The sequence below is a fragment of the Rhinoderma darwinii genome, chromosome 1, assembly GCF_050947455.1.
Source record: "Rhinoderma darwinii isolate aRhiDar2 chromosome 1, aRhiDar2.hap1, whole genome shotgun sequence".
Lineage (NCBI taxonomy): Eukaryota > Metazoa > Chordata > Amphibia > Anura > Rhinodermatidae > Rhinoderma > Rhinoderma darwinii.
This window is the reverse complement of record NC_134687.1, coordinates 602,454,776-602,479,200: the sequence shown is the minus strand read 5'-3', so window position 1 is coordinate 602,479,200 and position 24,425 is coordinate 602,454,776. Positions and strand designations below refer to the sequence as shown.

General features: G+C 44.5%; 1 protein-coding gene across 1 annotated transcript in view; it reads right to left on the bottom strand.

The window, feature by feature from the left end:
* Positions 1-1,676: 1,676 nt before the first annotated feature.
* Positions 1,677-24,425, bottom strand: part of LOC142662449 (elongation factor 2-like) — a 37,426-nt gene continuing 14,677 nt past the window's right edge. The window contains exons 3-15 of the mRNA XM_075840657.1: positions 20,329-20,510; positions 16,735-16,946; positions 15,298-15,479; positions 13,235-13,340; positions 13,035-13,148; positions 7,713-7,851; positions 6,367-6,562; positions 5,964-6,222; positions 5,347-5,454; positions 4,274-4,627; positions 2,973-3,155; positions 2,728-2,860; positions 1,677-2,027 (exon numbers count right to left, since the gene is read on the bottom strand). Of these exons, the coding sequence (XP_075696772.1) occupies positions 1,834-2,027; positions 2,728-2,860; positions 2,973-3,155; positions 4,274-4,627; positions 5,347-5,454; positions 5,964-6,222; positions 6,367-6,562; positions 7,713-7,851; positions 13,035-13,148; positions 13,235-13,340; positions 15,298-15,479; positions 16,735-16,946; positions 20,329-20,510 (2,362 nt within the window). The 3' untranslated portion in view covers positions 1,677-1,833. The remainder of the gene's footprint in view (positions 2,028-2,727; positions 2,861-2,972; positions 3,156-4,273; positions 4,628-5,346; positions 5,455-5,963; positions 6,223-6,366; positions 6,563-7,712; positions 7,852-13,034; positions 13,149-13,234; positions 13,341-15,297; positions 15,480-16,734; positions 16,947-20,328; positions 20,511-24,425) is intronic.

The following is a 24,425-nucleotide window of genomic DNA, read 5'->3' as shown; positions in this document are numbered from 1 at the left end:
CCAATCTATCCAGAAGAGCATTTGTGAGGTCAGACACTGATGTTGGAGGAGGGGGCCTGGCTCACAATCTCTGTTCCTGTTCATCCCAAAGGTGTTGTTTGGGGCTGAGATCAGGGCTCTGTGCAACCAGTCAAGTTCTTCCACACCAAACTCACCCCGTGTCTTTATGGACCTTGTGCACTGGGGTACAGTCATGAGGAACAAAAAAGGGCCAAACCCCAAACCATTCCGACAAAGTTGGAAGTGACAATTGTCTAAAATGTCTTTGTGTGCTGAAGCATTAAAGGGGTTTTCCCATCTTGGACAATTATGGCATATCCACAGGATATGTCATAAGTCAGATAGACGCGGGTCCCACACCTATCTCTAGAACGGGGCCCCCTAAACACCGTCCTAGCTTACTTGGCTCTCACTGCCTCCTGGCCACTTCCTGATTAGGTGGTCGGGAGTTATGGAAAAAGCCAAGCTCCTGAGCTATGTTTTCGTAACTCCCATAGAAATGAATGGGAGTTACAAGAACAGCGTAGCTCGGCGAGCTACGCTGTTTCCCTAGCTACCGAGTTCCGGAAACAGTGTAGCTGGCCATGCTACGCTGTTTCAGTAATTCCCGTTCACTTCTATGGGAGTTACGGAACCTGTAGCTCAGCGAGCACTCCACTGTTTCCGTAACTCCCGACCACCTAACCAGGAAGTAGCCGGGAGGCAGTAGAGCCGAGTACGCTAGAACTAGGTTTAGGGGCCCCGTTCTAGAGATAGGTGGGACCTGCATCTATCGGACTGTTATGGCATATCCTGTGGATATGCCATAAATGTCCAAGATGGGAAAACCCTCTTTACAACTATCTATTCTATCACAAATGTTTGTATAAGTGACTGCATGGCTAGTGCTGGATTTTATACACCTGTGGCAAAGGGACTGAAAGACACCTCAATTTGATAATTAAGAGGTGTCCCAATACTTTTGTCCATATAGCGCATGTTGCAATACATTTGATAAATCTGTCACAGCATACTGTACGTCACTGCCATTAACTTTCCCATTGGCTAAAATGACGCCACCTTTATGGCATAGGTGTCTGTGTGGGGGAGGAAACGCGATTAGTTTGCATTTCATGAATGTGTCTAAATCCTGGCCAAAAAGAAAGCCACGCCCAGTGTACATTGTTTTTACAAACTCGTGCATGATATCCAATGGCACTAAATTCTTGCACAAATGGTTAATAAATGTTGCACAGCAGACTAGATATGATTTGAGGAAAAAGCGCATTAAAAAAAATTAATTAAAAAGCACTAATACATTGACAAATACGGGCCAGTGTTTGTTACATGGTGTACAAAGAAGTTCTGTCCTGTGTTTGAGGGCCTTGGCTCCAGGACTCCTGCAGGCATTGTAATAGTAAATACTCAGAGCCCTGCCAGGACCTTCCTCCTCAATGACGTCACTACAGAGCAGCATGGCAATGGTAGAGCATAAACAGACAGACATGAGGCCCCCCGGGGAACATGATCACATGGGTGGTCACCTCCTCAGCCTAACTGCAGCCCCAAAAGACGATCAAATCTGAGAAAAAGACTTTACACTTACTACATGTGTGAACTCTGGAGCAACGTGACATCTTAGTTCTTGGCTTGAAGGTCCCCTTTTATAGCTTACACAGGAGACAAGTGACACCATACACATTTACAGATTTTATGTTTTATTTAGTGTCTTTTTTACTTTTTTTGTTGAAGGGAACAATCAATGTGCATGGTGTTCGGCTCAGCTGAGAGAAATGGCCTCTTTATCATGTAGAGATTTTGGTTTAATGAGAAATAGGGCTCTGAAGGAACTGGTTACAATTTGTCCAAGAAGTTATCTAAGGCTGCGACTCCTTCCTTCAACCCTTTACGTTTTCGGGTTTCTGCCACCACTTGGCATGGGCGAGAAGTGGTGTCAAATGGATCTCCAGGCAGGATCTGCCAATGGTCAAATACACACTGGGGGAAGGCCTGTCCTCCAGTATTGGACCTGAGGTCAGCAGTGAAACCTGTCAGAGGAGACATCAGTAACAGAATGACCTGGAGTGAAACTACATTTGGTCTTCTACCCCATCGTACAACAATACCTATTGTGCTGCCATATTAGTGACAAAGTAATCGTTCATATTGAATGTGACACACATACAAACTCTAATGTGAATAATAGCGAGTGTGCCTAATCCACGTCCCTTAAAGGTGTTTTACCAAAGGACAGGGAATACATGTTTGATCACTGGGGCTCTGATCGCTGGGACCCCCAGAAATGAGGAGATCAGGGGACCGAAGTCCCCCCAAAGTGCTCCATTTTTATGGGACTTCTGGGACCAGTCTCTGGCAGCTCTATAGAAATGAATGGAGCGCTGGTCAAACTTTTGGTCCCCTGTTCACCTTATCACTGGGGGTCCCAGCGTTGAGATCCCCAGCGATCACACATGTATTGCCTATCCTGTGGGGATATAGGTTTGTGGGAAAACCCCTTTTAGTCACCATGACCCTATCATTGTACGTTCCAGCCAAGGAAAGCCGTTTCATATCAACCTAAGGACGTCATGCTTTCCTTTTCTGGCTATTTAGATGGTTAAATGATCTCAATTCGATCAGAAATGAATACAGAAACTATATTGTAAAATTGTATAACTTAATTCCCCAGAAAATACTAGTTTTCTAAAAGTGGAAAACCCCTTTGAAAATTAAAGGGGAAGAACTTACCAAAGGATTCATTGACAGGGAGATAGGCTTTCACAACAAACATGGGTGTACCGGCCACTTGAGCCTCTTCAAAGACGTGTCCTCGTTTTCTGTTCAGAACACCGTAGATGCCGCCAACCACCTGCTCTGGGCACTGTGAATAAAAAGGTGAATGTCAAATTCTATAAAACGCTGAAGAAACTCCATAAAAGAAATAAAATAACATTTATCCAGACAATCCTATTTTTACCATCTCCATGACCTACCTGAATCTCAACCAGGTAGATGGGCTCCATTAGTCTGGGTTGGGCTGTCAGAGCAGCGGCGTACAACACCCTCCGAGCAGTGGGAATGATCTGTCCACCTCCACGATGAATTGCATCAGCGTGTAATGTGACATCATGAATGTCAAACCTGGCGCCTCTCATGTTTTCTTCACACAGAACTCCCTGCACAGAAATAGTCAGGCTAGAGTTGTTCCAAGTTACAACCAATCAAAACGAACACATTCAAACATACGAAAAGCGGGAGGAAATTTATCAAGACTGGCGTTCTAGACTAGATAGCTAGAGTAAGATGCGCCTAATGTATGAAGACGTGAACGCCTATTTTAAAATTAGGCGTATCTCTGGCTGTCCATGCGCCTGAAAAAGAAATTTGTGGCTTAAATTTAAGAAAATTTGTTTGTCTGCAATAGGCCACACCCCTTCCACTAAGCCCTGCCCCCTTCAGAAAAACTCCTTGAGCGGGGTATACGCATGAAAAGTAGTCATTATTTGCACAAATTGCGATTAGAAAATAAATTCCTCCCAGTACCCATCAGCGCATATCCAATGCTTTAGCTAGATAAAGGGTTTTCAGAGTATCTCCAACTTAGAGGAAGTTAGGGACACCTGAAGAGAACCAAGTTGACCCACTATAGCATGCCTGAGTTGAAGGTATTGAAAGAATGCCAAGAAGGGCACCGCAAAGAAAACCTGTAGGGAATCGAAGGTGCGGAAGGCTGCAGATTCAGGGAATATTTGACCCAAGTAGTTGAGGCCCTTACTCGCCGAGTACCGTCCCGGTAAGGTTGTCCGGCCATGGGACTGTTTTTTTATACTGATGACCTATCCGCAGGATAGGTCATCAGTATATGATCAGTGGGGGTCCAATACCCACACGAATCAGCTGTTCCGGTGCCTGGAGGCAGCCAGAAGCAGAAAGCGGTCACTGTATAGCGGCTGTGCTAGGTTACTGCAGTTCTGCTCCTATTCACTTGAATAGGAGCAGAGTTGCAGTACTGCAGCACAGCCACTATACTGTGACCGGAGCCTTCTGCTTCCGCCACGAACATCTGGTGCCTGGAGGCAGCTGACCCCCACCTATCCCGTGGATAGGTCATCAGTATGAAAAACAATCCCGTGGCTGGACAACCACTTTAATGATCATTCAACAGAAAGTGAACACACTAATTTTCAGTGCAGCCACTCACAAGTCACAGTTGGTTCCACAATGGGGTGTGGGAGGCAGCCATGATTTGTGTAAGTTGCCATGAAGGGTGTCGGAATATTACAGAGATACATACCTCTTTGGTGGCCCACTGGAATCCAGCCACAACACTGTCCTTGATCTCATTGAGGTACTGGACTCCTTTTGTGACGTCAACTAAGATGTTGGGCCCTGTTCCATCGGGACCGAAACACCAGATCTTTCTGGCCTCCGCCACATCCCACTCATACTTCTCTGTCAGGTAACGGGCACGCTGCTTCAATTCCTGCCTGGAACTGACGTCTCCCTTGTCGATGTCTTCAGCCAGGCCATCGGGGAAGGGCCGGGCTTTCATGTACAGACGGTTGTGCTTGTTGGGGGATTTGGATAAGCAGAGTTGGTTGGATTCCTCACTCACAGTCTCCCTGTATGACACAACAGGGTCCGATTTCTTTTAACGGAAAGAATAAAACAATGAAGGGAGGAAAATACATATGATCAAGAGGGTCTCTTTTTTTTGGGGGGAGGGGGGGCATATGCTCTTTAAAAGGGTTTGTTAGTATGGTTTAGAAGACCCATTGTTATACCTCATTAGGGAATTTGGAATGAATAGAAGAGACGGGGAAGGTTTCTTTTGTTCAGGACCCTCATCTAGATCCTTATTTACACATCCTGAGCATTGATTTTTAATGGCCACTGTTTCATTCTTAACTTTCCCTTAACACTTATTGCAGAGTTCCCCCATAGATCACAGCAAACAGCTGGGAGTCCCAACAGCGTTGAACCCTGTTATCAGTTTATGGTCAGGGAACTATTCTAAGAAGGATTGTGCAAGGCCGACTCAATCCCTTTAATCTCTAGTCAATATACATGCATACCTTAGGGGTTTTCCAGGACTTTGCTATTGGATAGGTCATCAATATCAGACCAGTATGGGGGCGGATTTTTGGCACCCCCACAATCAGATGATCGAAGGGGCCACGGCACTCCAGTAAGTGCTATGACCTCTTCAGTGCCTTCCAGTCAAAGTTCTGTACATTAGGTAGTGGCTGTGTCTGGTACTGCATCTCAGCCCCATTCAAAAACAATTCGGAGAAGGGGGTAACCTTATATTACATAAACGAATCAGATCAGACTTTTCAACCTCTTCAGCAACGACCGGCATCTTACCTTAATGGGGATGCAGGCATGATCCTCCTCAAGGTCCTTAAGGCAGATTTCTAGATGCAACTCCCCGGCCCCTGCAATGATGTGTTCTCCTGATTCTTCAATTATACACTAAAAACAAAATTACATTTTATATTGAAATTACATTGCAGAAAATATTAGAAAACTGCTTCAATTGCCCTTTGCTAGATGTATCTGGGAGCTGACAGGAGTGATTTCAGAGTTCTCTCAATCGACTCAGGGATGGAGATGAGCAAATTGTGGGTTAAAGGCTTTATCTCTTGTCGTGGAACGAGATTTCCTCATTATAAGACAATGGAAGCTAAAACGGGGAAGTTACGATTCCATGGTCGGAAATTCACCAACTCAAGAATTCCCAAACTCTTGCACTCTCGGTCTTACTCATCTTTTCTAAGAATATTCGAAGTTGCCTACGGATTCCATACTAAACCAGATTCACATCAGGTTGGAGTCTCTGCGCCGTTGGCAGACTGCTCTAAACTGGAGTCTGAAGTCTTGCACCTCTCTGCTGTCTGTTTCTGCCTCCTATTCTGGTCAATATGAACCGTGTCCAGCTCTGTAAAACCACGGTTCAGAGTCGTATATGACAAGCAGCTTACCTGAACCATTGGATCAGACTTGGCCAGACGTTTCAAGCCCTCCACCAGTTTCGGGAGATCTGCAGGGTTCTTTGCCTCCACAGCGACACGTACGACGGGACTAACGCTAAACTTCATCACTCTCATGTTGTGGGCATGCTCAAAAGTGGTGATCGTTCCGGTCTTCACCAGGAACTGGTCAACTCCAACAAGGCCGACTATGTTGCCACAAGGCACTTCCTCAATGGGCTCTACGTAACGTCCCATCATAAGGATAGTCCTACAAGGGAAGACGAGAGAGGAGCCAGTTACCAAACCTTGAGCGTAAATACACAATATGTTGTCGCAACGACTTCAGTGGTGACAAATTTTATTTTTTCCCCCATCCATTAAAATGAATGGGACCAGGAAGAGGAGCGCTAACCTCTGGATAGGCTTCAAGTAAAGATCTTCCTTTTTCCCTGGAGTGTAGTTGGGTCCCATAATCCGCACTTTTTGTCCGGTTGATACAATTCCAGAAAAGACACGACCAAAGGCATAGAAACGCCCCTTATCAGACGTCGGCACCATCTTGGAGATGTACATCATCAGGGGGGCTTTGGGGTCACAGCTTTTCACACCTATAAAGTTAGAATACAAAACAAACAGTGTGCTGAGATCTACTCATTGTTATGATCGTTCGTATTGACAGATTGTCTCCGGTCAACAAGTCCCACAAATTCTGCGTGCCTTTGGTTTTATGCATTCAGCTCCTTTTGATCCCATGTCACCAGAGGCTGAAACCTTAAAACACCCCTAACCGGAAAATGTCAGTAAAAAGTCTAAAAGCAGATTCTGATCTTTCTGTCTGCAGCAAATATAGTCCCTGCCGAAACCAGAAAGTCTCAATGGCGGATCATGCCCTTCTCCGTGCCCCCGCAGCCACCACTAGAGGGAGCTTAGGTGCTGAGTGCATACCATCAATGAATTGAACTCCATAATAACAAAGTACAGTAAGCTCCCCCTAGTGGTGGCTGCAGGTAATCAACATGTTATCTTTTCTATGTCTAAGGCCTCCCACACAAGCATGTTCGGTTCATATATGTCGGCAGTATTTCCCAGACGGAACACAGTGCAGGGAGGAACGCTACTAACATCAGTTACGTACGATGCCAAGAGTCCCCGCATCGCTGCGGGAAAACTGTCCCTTACAGTAATCACATTTTCAGCACGGGACAGTAGTTCCGCGGGGAGGCAAGGACACCTAGCTTCATACATACGGGAAATGCAGGCCGACGTGCAGTCCGTATATATCACAGATCGAACACGCTCGTGTGAATTAGGCCGAATGCCAGTGATTGTGAGCTCTGCACCGGAGAAAGAGAGCCCCAACCACTATAAAGATATATTAAAGGGGTTGTCTAGACATGGACAATTGATGATAGGTCATCAGTATATGATCAGTGGTGGTCCAACACCTGGACCCCGCACCGATCAGCTGCCGGATGTTATGCAGTATTCGGAGCCAGAAGCAGATGGCTCCGGCTCCGACTCTGCATCGCTGCAGAACAGCAACTCTGCTCCTATACTGACGCTATTCTGTGACCGCAGCCATCTGCTTCCGGCTCCGAACACTGCATACCCTGGGTGTTAGACCCCCACCGATAATATACTGATTACCTATCCTGTGGACACATCATCAGTTGTCCGTGCCTGGACAAATCCTTTAAGTCAATCACCACAGAAAATAAAAGAACATCAAAAAAGTGTCGCGACTGGTGAGACTCTTACCCATAGCAGCCTCGTCATCAGGTGGCCCCTCATACAGCAGCTCACAGCGGTATTTCTGCGCCGTGACGGGGGAGGGTAGGTGGATGGTGATCATCTGCAACAAGGCCTCTCCAGCCGGCAGCCAGCGACGCATCACTGCCTGCAGCACGGGAAAGCAGCATTACGTTAGTGCCGGAAACCTGACGCTCTTACCAAAGACGACAGAAATGAGCGAGAACAATCTTCCGTGTCCACATAAAGAAAAGAAGAGCTGGATTTGAAGAGAGATTTAGAGGATTGAGAAAAAATTCAACAATTGTTAATGATGCGCAACTATCCGACAGTGAAACATGAAGGCGCTTGTGTAACAGATATAGATTACAAAATGCCTTTTATTCTCCAGTCAATGGGGGAGAGAAAGTGGAGCTTCCCTTTAAACCTGACAGCCACTCTACACAGATTGTATGCGTCGTAATGGAGCCTGCCAGACCTGGGATAATGATCAACCAACAGAAATGTGTCCCTAGAGGCCGTATCCTCACCGTTTGTTGCCCAGTATTAGAAAAACATTTTTGCTTTTTTTGCCCAGAAACAGCACCACACCTGTCCATGGCCATGTCTGGTATTGCAACTTATCCCCATTCAAGTAAATGGGATTGAATTGCAATACCAGACACCCCAATGGACAGGCATGACGTGGTTTCTGGGGAGAGGGTTGACAACTGGCAACCAAACAGCTTTTAGCCATGAGTTATATCTATGATGTATAGTGAACAACGAGGTAAGAATTTGCCCCCCACCAAATAACACCGCTGCAACCTACTAGTCGAATATGGTCACACCTTTGTGATGCTGAATAGGAGGGCGACGTCTGCTTACATTTCCCATCTGCGGACACTCGGGAATAACAGAGCCTGAAATAAAATGGCTTTCTGCCTGTCACTAAGACTTATTACTGTTGTCTTCCTAGATGAGGGGAGAAAAACAAATATTTCAGGGGAGAAAAAAAAAAATAAGAAAATTGGACATCCTTTCTTTATGATCAACAGGGCATTTAGCATAAAGCCTCATGCACACGACCGTGCATTTTCGGCTGCAATTTATCTGTATTTTTGTGGACAAATTGCGGACCTATTCATTTTTATAGCCCCATGCACACTGCCGTGGTTTTCACGGATCCGTGTGGGGGCCACGAGTCCAGACCGCAAAAACTCAGGTCGTTTTACAGTCTGGATTTACAGACTCACCATTACTGGCAACATTTTTGTGGATCCCGGAGTCCTGATGACACTCGGATGCACAACAAGTTTTTTGTGGTCCGATGGACCGCAACGGACCCGTGGTTTTGCGGACCGCAAAACCAATGCGGCCGTGTGCATGAGACCTAAGTGATTGGTGACATGTAAATCCTTGTGGTTTTTGTGGACAACCCCAGATTCATTGGTGAAGGAAGACTGAAAGAGGACAGTTGAAGTAACACACAGAACAGGTCTATAAACTTTTTTTTGCCCAATATGTATACTTTTTTTTTATTGCTCCAACGCATCTAAAATATTAAGTGAAACAACTTTGTAAATAGTACGGACTACAAACGTCCTACCGCTTTGTGTATACAGCTCCTATGCAGACCTGCTTCCATAGATAAAGATCATAAACAACCCCTGTGCGTGGTCTGAACCTGCAGTCTTGTGTTTACTCTCCATCTTCTGCCCCCTCTTGGTAACCTTCAAACAGTAGGAAAAAACTAACTTATGACTGCAGGATCAGGGTTGTTTAAAGTTTAACTATGGACACAAATAGGAGCTGTATACACAAAACGGTAGGAGATTTTAAAGAGGCTGTCACCACATTATAAGTGGCCTATTTTGTACATGATGCGATCGGCGCTGTAATGTAGATTACAGCAGTGTTTTTTATTTAGAAAACGATCATTTTTGATGGAGTTATGACGTATATTAGCTTTATGCTAATGAGTTTCTCAATGGACAACTGGGCGTGTTTTACTATATGACCAAGTGGGCGTTGTACAGAGGAGTGTATGACGCTGACCAATCAGTGACCAGTGTCATACACTTCTCTCCGTTCATTTACATAGCACTAGCGATATAGTTATATCGCTATGTGAAGCCACATAAACACACTAACGTTACTGCAGTGTCCTGACAATGAATATACATTACCGCCAGCTAGGACGTCATGTGTATTCACAATCCTGACCACTTCTCTGTTATTTACAGCACAGCACGAACTCGCTGTAAATGACAGTTTACAGCGTAATCTCGCGAGACTACGCCTGCTCTGCTGTAAATCACAGAGACGTGCAGAGAAGTGGTCAGGATTGTGAATACACATCACGTCCTGGCTGGATGTAATATATATTCATTGTCCGGACACTGCAGTAGCGTTATAGTGTGTTTATGTGGCAGCACATAGCGATATAGCTATATTGCGATCTGCAGTGTAAATGAATGGAGAGAAGTGTATGACACTGATTGGTCACTGATTGGTCAGCGTCATACACTCCTCTGTACAACGCCCACTTGGTCATATAGTAAAACACGCCCAGTTGTCCATTGAGAAAGTCATTAGCATAAAGCTAATATAGGTCATAACTCCGTCAAAAATGATCGTTTTTCTAAATAAAAAACACTGTTGTTATCTACATTACAGCGCCGATCACATCATGTACAAGATAGGCCACTTATAATGTGGTGACAGAGCCTCTTTAAATCAAGATTTGCTAAGTTGCTTTATATTTTATTTAAGATGCAGTGGAGCAATTAAAAAAATATAATAAAAAAATAAAAAAAATAAAAAGTATGGCTTCCAAGTAAGTGCATGTATGAAGAATTGTCATAGCCAGCTAGAAACAGGATTCAACAATGAAATAGTTGTAAGAACTGCAGATTAATTTTTTTCTACTACAGACTGGAGCAATGTACAGCTACAGGAGTATATAGGTGGTTCATTGATCACAATATTTTGGATGAGGCGGATACCACTTACAGCGCTTAAGCAGCAGGTCATCATTGCTATATCATGTAAAGGCCAGCCAATTCATTACAGCAGAGACTCCTCTTTATTTAATTACTTTATAAAAACATTAACCTTTCGCTGCATTCACAATTCTGCTGGTGGAGTCACTATGTACATACATTACTGATCCGGAGTTACATCATTACTTATCCTGTACGGATCCTGAGTTACATCCTGTATTATACTGCAGAGCTGCATTCACAATTCTGCTGGTGGAGTCACTGGGTACATACATTACATATCATGTACTGATCCTGAGCTACATCGTGTATTATACTCCAGAGCTGCACTCACTTTTCTGCTTGTTGGTGGAGTCACTGTGTACATACATTACTTATCTTGCACGGAGCAAAAAATATTGTGTGTTCCCATGTAGTGAATAAACCAGACGACCTTTGAAAGTGGAGTCTGTGTGCTGTTGCCTTCCTGGATTATCTATAGGAGAATTATCCATCCCTATGGTAACGTGCATTACAGCCCATACTACTGTGGCGAGTGCTGCATCTGAACTACTGTGTCAAGCCTGTGGCAGACAAACCCTTTACATCTTGGCCGATATCTTATAACGCAGGGGCAGTTAGTTTTTCGTACATCAGTATACGGTCAGCTGTAAAATGCACAGATATTGCTTTGGAAATTTACAAACATTGATGCTGGGAGAGTTCTGCTCTTAAGCATTTAGGCCTCATGCACACGACCGTAAAAACTCCCGTTATTACGGGTCGTAATTACGACCCGTAATAACGGGCTCATAGACTTCTATTGGCGACGGGTGCCTTCCCGTTTTCTCACGGGAAGGTGCCCGTGCCGTTGAAAAAGATAGAACATGTCCTATTTCAGGCCGTAATAACGGCACGGACAGTCCATAGAAGTCTATGGAGCTCCCGTAATGACGGGTGGCTACATGTGTGCACCCGTCATTACGGCAGCGTTGCTAAGCGACGTCAGTAAATAGTCACTGTCCAGGGAGCTGAAAGAGTTAACTGATCGGCAGTAACTCTTTCAGCACCCTGGACAGTGACTACCGATCAGTATAAACCTGTAAAAAATAAAAATAAAAGACTTTCATACTTACCGACAACTTCCTGCTTCCTCCAGTCCGGTCTCCCGCCCGTTGCCTTGGTGACGCGTCCCTCTCGACATCCGGCCCGACGTCCTGGATGACGTTTCAGGCCATGTGACCGCTGCAGCCAATCACAGGTCAATCACAGGCTGCAGCGGCCACATGGACTGCCGCGTCATCCAGGGATGTCGGGCTGGATGTGAAGAGAGGGACGCGTCACCAAGACAACGGCCGGGTAAGTATGAATTTCTTTAACTTTTATTACAGAAAAGGCTGTCCCTTCTCTCTATCCTGCACTGATAGAGAGAAGGGGCTGCCGATTAGTGCAGTGCTATTTTGCCGCCAAAAACGTGCCCGTAAATACGGGTGGAATACGGGTGACACCGGACCCATATTTACGGGCACGGGTTCGTAAATACTGGTGCAAAACGGGTGGAATACGTGTGACACCGGACCCGTATTTACGCCAGTATTTACGGGTGGGAAAAAATACGTTCGTGTGCATGAGGCCTTAGAGTTCAGAACTATAATACAGGCTGTAACTCAGGATTAGTACTTGATAGTGCTCAATGTTAATTGTTTTCTATAAATGGGGCGTTGACCATAGCGTCCTTTTATACCGGGCAATGTTAGCCGTAAAAACGAGCAGCACACTACCTCTGTTTACACAGTGATCTGTGGCGGTACAGGGCAATGATCGGGAATGAGTGTTCATACGAACGCTCGTTTACCCGATCATTGGCCCACGTAAAAAGGGCCTTAAAGAGGCTCTGTCACCACATTATAAGTGCCCTATCTCCTACATAAGGAGATCAGCGCTATAATGTAGGTGACAGCAGTGCTTTTTATTTAGAAAAACTATTTATTTTTACCACGTTAGGAGCGATTTTAGCTTTATGCTAATTAGTTTCTTAATGCCCAAGTGGGCGTGTTTTTACTTTAGACCAAGTGGGCGTTGTACAGAGGAGTGTATGACGCTGACCAATCAGTGACCAATCAGCGTCATGCACTTCTCTCCATTCATTTAGTCAGTGCATAGTGACACTGCGTTGTTCACTATGTGCGGTCTTATACTGACGTATTAACGTTACAGAAGTGTTTAGACAGTGAATAGATATTCCTTCCAGCCAGGACGGGATGTCTACTCACAATCCCTGCACTTCGTTAACGTTTGTTGTGGTATTAAATAATGTGGTGACAGAGCCTCTTTATGTCGACCACGTTCCAGTAGAAAAAAATATTACCTTAAGAAGCTGTTTGCCTTCCTTATCTCGGTCTTCCGCGTCCAGTTTGATGTCCAGTTTCTCAATCAATTTGGCCGTCTCCTCTTTCTTAAAGTTCATGATGGCGTCAAATATCTACAGTACAAACTATGAGTGGTCACACAGTATCCAGGAGGTACAGGACACTTTGCAATGAAACGGAATGGAAACATATCCGTTACCTTAAAGATGGGGTCCAGTATAAGCTGGCTGAATGTACGCGGCAGCTTTTTGCCATCAGCAGTGGTTGCAGACTTGCTGAATTTTCCGTTGGCCGGATCAAAATACCTAAAATATTTCACAAGGTTTCAGCGCTTCGCATATTTATCAGATAAAACACAAGACACCAATACTAAAACAACTATTGTGACCTGGGCAAGAGAAGCCATCCCATGACCATCCGGACCCAGACACTGGAGCATAATGATAGGACATACAGTTTCAGGACTCAACACAGGAGTCCGGGAATAGTAGGACTTTCTTGCTTGGTCCTGGTTAAGTTATAAGGACAGTGCAGACGATCAGTTGGAGAACGATGGCGCTTCATTAACCCTGCACAGTTTATATGGCAGATTTGTCTCCTATGTATGTAACAGATGGTGGGGGGAATATTTAAGACTGAATCTGAAGCGTATGTCCACATCATCTTACAGTTCACATATAGAATGAATCTACATAAAAAGTGGAGTCACTTTGTAAATACATGATCTGATCCTGTATTACAGCCTGTATTATACTCCAGAGTTGCATTCACAATTCTGCAGGCTTCAGATCGAAGATCTGTATGCACAGACGTTATGCATCTTGGGAAGCACAGCATCTTTACATAAGTCACTGTCATGTAAGGTAGGTATAAGCTTTTATGGGGGGGGGGGGGGAAGGGGTGTCTGTAAGCAATCTGGTTGACTGTTTTCAGTAACAAACAAGCAGAATTGTGAATGCAGCTCTGGAGCATAATACAGGCTGTAACTCAGCATCAGCACCAGATAAAAATCTAAATCTGTAAATGTTACACTTATCAGTTCACATCTGCGCTGTGGCTACCGTTTAGAATGAAAGCCATGACGTAGTGCTGGGTCCCCCTTTGACTTGGGTTCCCTTGGTTTAACGAGAGAATAGCACTGCATGTAGCCCTATTCTTCCCGTCAAATCGGAAAAAAATTAGCAATGAAACCCGACGCTCTCGATCATAAGGCAATGGGGTCCGTTAGTAGCCTCCAACACAAATGTGAACAAAGCCTTTTTTGTAAACTGGAATACAAAGGCATTTTAAAAGGTAAACATTGCCTAAATGTCAAATCCAAATGCATAGATGCCAGTATTTAGTTGATGTCCACTAAGTTTCACATGTTAAAGACAAAGAGGGCAGCGTTACTAGTCACAACACTATGTGCATTTCTTGCCTAAAGGAGGAAAATATTTCTTCCATCACCGATAGAATCTTATTTTTAGCAACAACTATAAAGGATCGGAAAATATGTCCGTGTTATTGCAGCCTTAGGTCTCAATCAGCCGACATCGCTGAGCGGGTTTGTCATTCATCAAGACAAAACTACACAGCGCTGAGCGGGTGCGTCATTCATCAAGACAAGACTACACAGCGCTGAGCGGGTGCGTCATTCATCAAGACAAGACTACATAGCGCTGAGCGGGTGCGTCATTCATCAAGACAAGACTACACAGCGCTGAGCGGGTGCGTCATTCATCAAGACAAGACTACATAGCGCTGAGCGGGTGCGTCATTCATCAAGACAAGACTACACAGCGCTGAGCGGGTGCGTCATTCATCAAGACAAGACTACACAGCGCTGAGCGGGTGCGTCATTCATCAAGACAAGACTACACAGCGCTGAGCGGGTGCGTCATTCATCAAGACAAGACTACACAGCGCTGAGCGGGTGCGTCATTCATCAAGACAAGACTACACAGCGCTGAGCGGGTGCGTCATTCATCAAGACAAGACTACACAGCGCTGAGCGGGTGCGTCATTCATCAAGACAAGACTACACAGCGCTGAGCGGGTGCATCATTCATCAAGACAAGACTACACAGCGCTGCCTGATCATCTATAAACCAGACCAGGGACTGCATTATATCAGACCATAAATTAAGGGCACCCACAAGATGCCATAGTTCAGGGTGGACCCGTCGGTGACCGCTGCCTGTTGGTGGTTCCTATAAGATGTATTTTATGGATCGCCAACATGACAAATAATGCCCCCCATCTCATTATACCAGTACATACTTGTCTCCCCATAATTTCTTCATCATGTCTTCCACTTTCTTTGCTCGCTCAGCCGTAGGGAGCTGCGCCTTCTCGCCTTTGGCAGCAAATTTCGCAACGTACATTTCTGCAAACTGCTTGAGCGTGAAGGCCCAACCGTGCAGACCAGAACCAAAGCCAACTGTGCCGATCACTGGGTCAATCTATGGAAGTAAAGAAATGGAGGGTTACAACATTAGATGTTTCTGCCCTTCTGTAAAAACGTAAACATTACCATTATATAGGAAGTACAACATTACCATTGTATAGGGAATATATAGGTAACATACAAGTTTCTTCTCTAAACTTTGCGGATTCCATTTTGATAAATTGCTGCATTAGCTTCATAAAATGAGCTATTCGAATGTACAGAGCCTTTATCAAAATTTCCACCCTCTAGATGGCAGCCATACTGGTGGACTGCAGGCTGCCTGTTGTAAAATTACGCTTGAGACAAAGAAGCCGAGGCAAAATAGTGGGGGGAGGTAGAAACGCACTCCGATATAACCGCTCTCCTTCTGTCCCTCCGCTGAATACACAAACTTATACCCTTCATTATTATTATCTTTTAATCAATTAAATAAAGCAATTTACAGTAAAACACACACACACACATATATATACATACACATACATATATAAAGGTGTGTATAAATAAATTGTTCCACTGTACACCGCGCTTTTTGTTTTTAAAAGTTTTGAGATGAATGTTTTAAAACTTCATTGGTTTCTTTATTATACTTCTGTTCACCTCGGATTGGCTGTTTCCCCTGTCACTCATGGGGCATTTTGGCGGTTTTTTTATGTTTATATACCATACGGTTTGTGATTCTTCATGTATTAGGTCTGATGAAGGCGCCAAAAATAGAAAAAAGCAGCACTCAAAGATAAATTCCAAAATGGATAAGTGTGCCCGGCAGGTAATCCTGATCCAAGGATAATGAATGTATATAGAAAGAAATCCCGCAGCACTCCGGTAAGGCAAATAAAGGAGATTTATTTCAAACAACAAAACAGGATGAAACGTTTCTGTCCAACCTTAGGACCTTTTTCTCGCTTTATATATATACACTTTTTCTCACACTGCTGTAAAATTAAGCCGGCTGTCTAATTAGCGGGTGAGCAGCAACGGGGAGGCATAGAAAGAAAAAAAAAAAAGATCCTCCAGTTCTTGTCGCACCGCAATAAAACGTTGTTATTGAGTGCGTATGTGCTAAAAGAAAGAAAATCAGGAAATTGTTACATAAGCTACTGTCCGAATAGTCAAGTGTAACACCAAACAAACCCAAAGCGCAACTCCTGTACATTGTGTGAAAGCCATTTCTCTAAATCCTCTTCACTACAGTCATTTACTGCATACAAATTGTGATATGTGCAAACAGAAACTCTGCCAGGAGGGAACATCTCACGTCTCCTCACCATAATGTTGCCCATGGGTCCGGCTTCTCCCTCCCCGTACGTAGAGATTATGACGTTGACGTTTTCTACGATCCTCTGGAACGTCAGGTATAACTCTTCAGGTACCAGCTGAAGCTCCAGCAGCGCTCGATCCATTTTATTCATCATGAGGACCGGTTTGATCCGCTCAGCAATTGCTTGTCGCAAAACCGTCTCAGTCTGAACGCAAACACCTAAAAGAGAAGGGACACGAAAACAGGAGGGTTCAGAGTCTGGACCCAGATGGTCAGCATTGATAAGACGGCAAGAACTCATCACTTCTGGGGGCGTTGGTACGCTCCCTCGCCTGTTTCGGACTCTCCCATTGACCTCTCTATGGAGAGGGACAGCCTATGCTCATCCTCCTGTCTGGTTGAGAACAGGCCTCATCCTTCTCAGCAATGGTGAAGGTCGTGATGTCCGATGCCCACTTAACTCACTTTTATGCCCTGTCGCACAACCATTTTAAGGATTTGATGTGAGGGAAATTCCCTAGTAGATAAGTCAATGTACAAATAGGCGAGAATTTACTTTGAGGTTTGGAAAAGGTTTCCAGCAATTCTGAATTACCAGGAAAACCTATATTAACCTCTTCACGCGCTGCGCCGCAACTGTACGTCCTGCAGAGGGCTTGCTTCCCACACCAGGACGTACAGTTGCGGAGCGGTTCCCAACGCACACTGTCTTAACGTACAGTGTCCGGGAACCGGGAGGTCAGCTGTCCCCGACAGCTGACACTCCAGTCTTGCCGGTCAGCAGTCCATCGCCGCTGATTTCGGCAATTAACCCCATAGATGCGGCGACCGATTGCGGTGAAAGCTGTAAAAACTAAACCCCCCCAAAAAATGGAATCAGATTTTTTTCCAATTTCAGCCCGCAAATAATTTTTTTTCAGTTTCCCAGTACATTATATGGTAATTTAAATGGTGTCAATAGAAACTACAACTCCTTCCGCAAGAAATAAGGACTCACACCGCACTATTCACAGAAAAAAACAAAAAAAAAAACGTATGGCTCTTGGAACGCGGAGAGTGAAAAACGAAAATAAAGCAAAAAATGTATCAGTCCTGAAAGGGTTAATTCATTTCTAATGAAAAAAAACGTATGACCCCATGTGGAGTATTTCCGTACTTGAGAAAAAAAAACAACCAATTTTTGTAAAGCAACTTCTCCCCTATATCCCTTGTGAAAATGCAACATTTTAGTGGAAAAAAAATTGTGATATTCATTTTCACGGCCTAATTCTAATAAACTTTGCAGAAGACCCGTGGGGTCTAAATGCTCAGTATACACCTAGTAAAATTCCTTGAAGGGTGCTTCCAAAATGGGGTCACTTGGGGGGTTTCCACTGTTTTGGTCCCTCCAGGGCGTTGCAAACATGACACCGAAAACCAATCCAGCAAAATCCAAATGGCGCTCCTTCCCTTCTGAGCCCTGCTGTGGGTCCAATCAGCAGTTTATTACCACATATGGGGTATTGCCGTAATCGGAAGACATTGCTTTACAAATGTTAGGGTGCATTTTCTTCGTTATTCCTTGTAAATATTAAAAATTTCTATGTTTTTTCAGAAAAACAGTAGATTTTCATTTTTACAGACTAAGGCTGGATTCACACGAGCACATTACGTCCGTAATGGACGGAACGTATTTCGGCCGCTAATCCCGGACCGAACACACTGCAGGGAGCCGGGCTCCGAGCATCATAGTTATGTACGACGCTAGGAGTCCCTGCCTCTCCGTGGAACTACTGTCCCGTACTGAAAACATGATTACAGTACGGGACAGTTGTGCCGCAGCGAGGCAGGGACTCCTAGCATCGTACATAACTATGATGTTAGGAGCCCGGCTCCCTGCAGTGTGTTTGGTCCAGGATTAGCGGCCGAAATACGTTCCGTCCATTACGGACGTAATGTGCTCGTGTGGACCCAGCCTAATTCCAATATATTTAGCGAAAAACCTATGTTGTCAAAATGCTAACTATACCTCTAGATAAATTCCTTGAGGGGTGTAGTTTGCCAAATGATGTCTTTTTGGGGGTTTCCACCGTTTTGACCTCTTCAAACCTGACATGGTGCCTAAAATATATTCAAAAAAAAAAAAGGAGGCCCAAAATCCTCTAGGTGCTCCTTTGCTTCGGAGGCCTGTGCTTCAGTCCATTAGCTCACTAGGGCCACATGTGGGATATTTCTAAAAACTGCAGAATCTTGGCAATAAATATTGAGTTGCATTTCTCTGGTAAAACCTTCTGTGTTACAAAAAAAAATGTATTCGAAATTAATTTCGGCAAACAAAAAATAAATTATTTTTTTTAAATTTCACCTCTACATTGCTTTAATTCCTGTGAAACGCCTTAAGGTTTAAAACACTATGTGAATGCTGATTCAAATACTTTGAGGGGTGCAGTTTTCAAAAGGGTGATTTATGGGGGACTTTCTAATATATAAGGCCCTCAAAGCCACTTCAGAACTGAACTGGTTCCTGAAAATATAGCCTTTTGAAATTTTCTTTAAAATATGAGAAATTGCTGCTAAAGTTCTAAGCCTTGTAATGTCCTAGAGAAATAAAAAGGACATGAAAAACGATGCCAACATAAAGTAGACATATGGGGGATGTTAACTAGTAACTATTTTGTGTGGTATTACTATCGGTTTTACAAGCAGATAGATTTCAATTTAGAAAAATACACATTTTTGCAAATTTGCACTAAATTTTGGTGTTTTTCAGAAATAAATACCGAATTTACCGACCAAATTTTTTCACTAACATAAAGTACAATATGTCATGAGAAAACCATCTCAGAATCGCTTGGATAGGCAAAAGCATTCTAAAGTTATTACCACAAAGTAATACGTCAGATTTGAAAAAAATTGGCTGTGTCCTGAAGGGGTTAAAGGCTGGTGGTGGTATAGTATCCCTCTATAGGGTTCAGCAACCTTCGGCACGCCAGCGGTTGTGAAACTACAATTTTGTTGGCATAATAAGGCCATTGGCTGTCAGTGCATGCTGGGAGTTGTAGTTTCACAACAGCTGGAGTGCCGAAGGTTGAAAACCCTGGTGTAGGAGTTCCCAATGGCTGTCCTTTTGATACAGTCAGTACAATACAGAGAATGGTTACATCAAATCTTAGGCTTCTCACAGCTGAGGGTTTGCTTCAATTGTATCCAGTCCAGACAATCCTCTGTCAGTGTGCCCTGACAAAATTAATGGGCTGTGGCATTAAAAGCGAAGGTTTATGGCAAGTTTGGTGTCACATCAAACGTTTGGTCTGCAGAAGGCTACTGAACCAGGATTCCTATTAGTGGTGCTTATTTTGTCGACCTGAATTGGTTTATGCAGTCTAAAAGTTTGCTGGTCAGACAGGAGTTATGTTGCAGATGAGGCTGGCACTCTGTCCCTATCCAAGGCTTTACACTGCAGCACTGCTTGTTTAGATTCGTTACCATTTAGGAGCACAAGCCTAAGTACATGGTGAGCTGGTCTCCATTATTAGGACAGATTCACTATCAGTGGAAAAAAGATCAGGTAACTTCCAAACAGATTGAGCGGTGACCAAATATTTGTAGGACATCTCCTTACCTGAGACACAGTCGACAACTACAAGCGCGCCATCTGTAACACGGAGCGCGGCCGTCACCTCTGATGAAAAGTCTACGTGCCCGGGGGAATCAATCAAGTTTATAAGGAAACCAGAGCCATCCTTACACTGTTTGATAAAAGCCATGTCGTGGTCTGAGAGCTCGTAGTACAACGAGATCGCCCTACAAAGAAAACAAACAGAACCTGATGAGAGTTGTGTCCATGGGATGATGGGGCAGATGCCAATCTGCCATTGCTTTATACCTCTTTCTGTACGAGAAGTGGGCTTATATATTAAGAATACCAGCACTCAATTTCAGTTGGGTCATAGGACCCTAATTTGGACTTCCCAGAACTCCTTGGTTCAGGATGGCAGAACTTTTATTTTTAATACAGATCTAAATCCCCTGTATAGCCATATATAAATCCCTGCAACTCTCTCCATAGTGATTCATTAGGTCATGCTCACCGCACGTTTCTGGCTTAGCTTTGACGTTTGCGTTGGAAAAAGCTTCCGACATACATTAAACGTGAGCTGTAACGAATGCCTAAGAGTGGCATCAGTCACCCATAGGCTATAATGGCATCCATTTAATGGATGCAAGTGGCGGGTGCCATGCAGTGGCATTCATCACCCATGGGGTACCACATTAAAAAAAAAAAAAAAAAAAAAGTATACATATAATGTATAGGTCGTTTTAACCACTTAATGACCAGCCTATTTTAGACCTTAACCCCTTCACGCTCCTTGACGTACTATTACGTCATGGCAGCTCTATCGTTCGCGCTCCATGCCGTAATAGTACGTCTTGCAGTTAGAACAGCGGTGCGCGCGCCCGGCGCGTTCATGCGCTGTGATAGCTGCTGTTTCTGACAGCAGGCTATCACGGCATAATGGGACGGGACCATTTACTATGGTCCCGCCTCGCCGATCGCCGCTATTGGCTAGTCAGTGAGTAACTAGCCAATAGCAGCGATCGGTCTCATTCAGCACAGCAGTGCTCGAGCCCGGCGTTCCTGAGCTGTGATAGCTGCTGTTTCTGACAGCATGCTATCACAGCATAATGGGCCGGGACCATTTACTATGGTCCCGCCTCGCCGATCGCCGCTATTGGCTAGTCAGTGAGTAACTAGCCAATAGCAGCGATCATTCTCGTCACTTCCTCTCTCTGACCTCACATCCTGCTGCAACCGCCCTGAACGCCCTGTTGGAGTTAGCGAGGCGTTGAGATCGGTTGTGAGCAGAGAGTCAGAGAGAAAAGAAGTGAAAAAAAGTGAAAAAAAGTTTCTAAAACAACGTTTTTTTTGCTTCCCACCACCCCATCCACTACCCACTCCTGTTCCCTTCCTCTTTGAGTTCTACCCACGTTTTTTGGTCAGTGATCTCCTATCACTGACCACTTTTCAGTCTTCAGGACCACATTTCTTGGTCCCTGGGGATTTTTTTTTCATTTTTTTCTATATAAAACATAAAACAAAAAAAAAAATATAAAAAGAAAAAAAAGAAACAAAAAAAAATAGTTAGTTTAGCCAATTTTGAAAATTTAACTGGTTAGTTTAGTATTAGCCCCTTCCCGCTCCTTGACGTACTATTACGTCATGGCAGCTCTATCGTTCGCGCTCCATGCCGTAATAGTACGTCTTGCAGTTAGAACAGCGGTGCGCGCGCCCGGCGCGTTCATGCGCTGTGATAGCTGCTGTTTCTGACAGCAGGCTATCACGGCATAATGGGACGGGACCATTTACTATGGTCCCGCCTCGCCGATCGCCGCTATTGGCTAGTCAGTGAGTAACTAGCCAATAGCAGCGATCGGTCTCATTCAGCACAGCAGTGCTCGAGCCCGGCGTTCCTGAGCTGTGATAGCTGCTGTTTCTGACAGCATGCTATCACAGCATAATGGGCCGGGACCATTTACTATGGTCCCGCCTCGCCGATCGCCGCTATTGGCTAGTCAGTGAGTAACTAGCCAATAGCAGCGATCATTCTCGTCACTTCCTCTCTCTGACCTCACATCCTGCTGCAACCGCCCTGAACGCCCTGTTGGAGTTAGCGAGGCGTTGAGATCGGTTGTGAGCAGAGAGTCAGAGAGAAAAGAAGTGAAAAAAAGTGAAAAAAAGTTTCTAAAACAACGTTTTTTTTGCTTCCCACCACCCCATCCACTACCCACTCCTGTTCCCTTCCTCTTTGAGTTCTACCCACGTTTTTTGGTCAGTGATCTCCTATCACTGACCACTTTTCAGTCTTCAGGACCACATTTCTTGGTCCCTGGGGATTTTTTTTTCATTTTTTTCTATATAAAACATAAAACAAAAAAAAAAATATAAAAAGAAAAAAAAGAAACAAAAAAAAATAGTTAGTTTAGCCAATTTTGAAAATTTAACTGGTTAGTTTAGTATTAGCCCCTTCCCGCTCCTTGACGTACTATTACGTCATGGCAGCTCTATCGTTCGCGCTCCATGCCGTAATAGTACGTCTTGCAGTTAGAACAGCGGTGCGCGCGCCCGGCGCGTTCATGCGCTGTGATAGCTGCTGTTTCTGACAGCAGGCTATCACGGCATAATGGGACGGGACCATTTACTATGGTCCCGCCTCGCCGATCGCCGCTATTGGCTAGTCAGTGAGTAACTAGCCAATAGCAGCGATCGGTCTCATTCAGCACAGCAGTGCTCGAGCCCGGCGTTCCTGAGCTGTGATAGCTGCTGTTTCTGACAGCATGCTATCACAGCATAATGGGCCGGGACCATTTACTATGGTCCCGCCTCGCCGATCGCCGCTATTGGCTAGTCAGTGAGTAACTAGCCAATAGCAGCGATCATTCTCGTCACTTCCTCTCTCTGACCTCACATCCTGCTGCAACCGCCCTGAACGCCCTGTTGGAGTTAGCGAGGCGTTGAGATCGGTTGTGAGCAGAGAGTCAGAGAGAAAAGAAGTGAAAAAAAGTGAAAAAAAGTTTCTAAAACAACGTTTTTTTTGCTTCCCACCACCCCATCCACTACCCACTCCTGTTCCCTTCCTCTTTGAGTTCTACCCACGTTTTTTGGTCAGTGATCTCCTATCACTGACCACTTTTCAGTCTTCAGGACCACATTTCTTGGTCCCTGGGGATTTTTTTTTCATTTTTTTCTATATAAAACATAAAACAAAAAAAAAAATATAAAAAGAAAAAAAAGAAACAAAAAAAAATAGTTAGTTTAGCCAATTTTGAAAATTTAACTGGTTAGTTTAGTATTAGCCCCTTCCCGCTCCTCGACGTACTATTACGTCATGGCAGCTCTATCGTTCGCGCTCCATGCCGTAATAGTACGTCTTGCAGTTAGAACAGCGGTGCGCGCGCCCGGCGCGTTCATGCGCTGTGATAGCTGCTGTTTCTGACAGCAGGCTATCACGGCATAATGGGACGGGACCATTTACTATGGTCCCGCCTCGCCGATCGCCGCTATTGGCTAGTCAGTGAGTAACTAGCCAATAGCAGCGATCGGTCTCATTCAGCACAGCAGTGCTCGAGCCCGGCGTTCCTGAGCTGTGATAGCTGCTGTTTCTGACAGCATGCTATCACAGCATAATGGGCCGGGACCATTTACTATGGTCCCGCCTCGCCGATCGCCGCTATTGGCTAGTCAGTGAGTAACTAGCCAATAGCAGCGATCATTCTCGTCACTTCCTCTCTCTGACCTCACATCCTGCTGCAACCGCCCTGAACGCCCTGTTGGAGTTAGCGAGGCGTTGAGATCGGTTGTGAGCAGAGAGTCAGAGAGAAAAGAAGTGAAAAAAAGTGAAAAAAAGTTTCTAAAACAACGTTTTTTTTGCTTCCCACCACCCCATCCACTACCCACTCCTGTTCCCTTCCTCTTTGAGTTCTACCCACGTTTTTTGGTCAGTGATCTCCTATCACTGACCACTTTTCAGTCTTCAGGACCACATTTCTTGGTCCCTGGGGATTTTTTTTTCATTTTTTTCTATATAAAACATAAAACAAAAAAAAAATATAAAAAGAAAAAAAAGAAACAAAAAAAAATAGTTAGTTTAGCCAATTTTGAAAATTTAACTGGTTAGTTTAGTATTAGGGTTAGTTAGTGTCAGGGAACCGTCAAAAAGC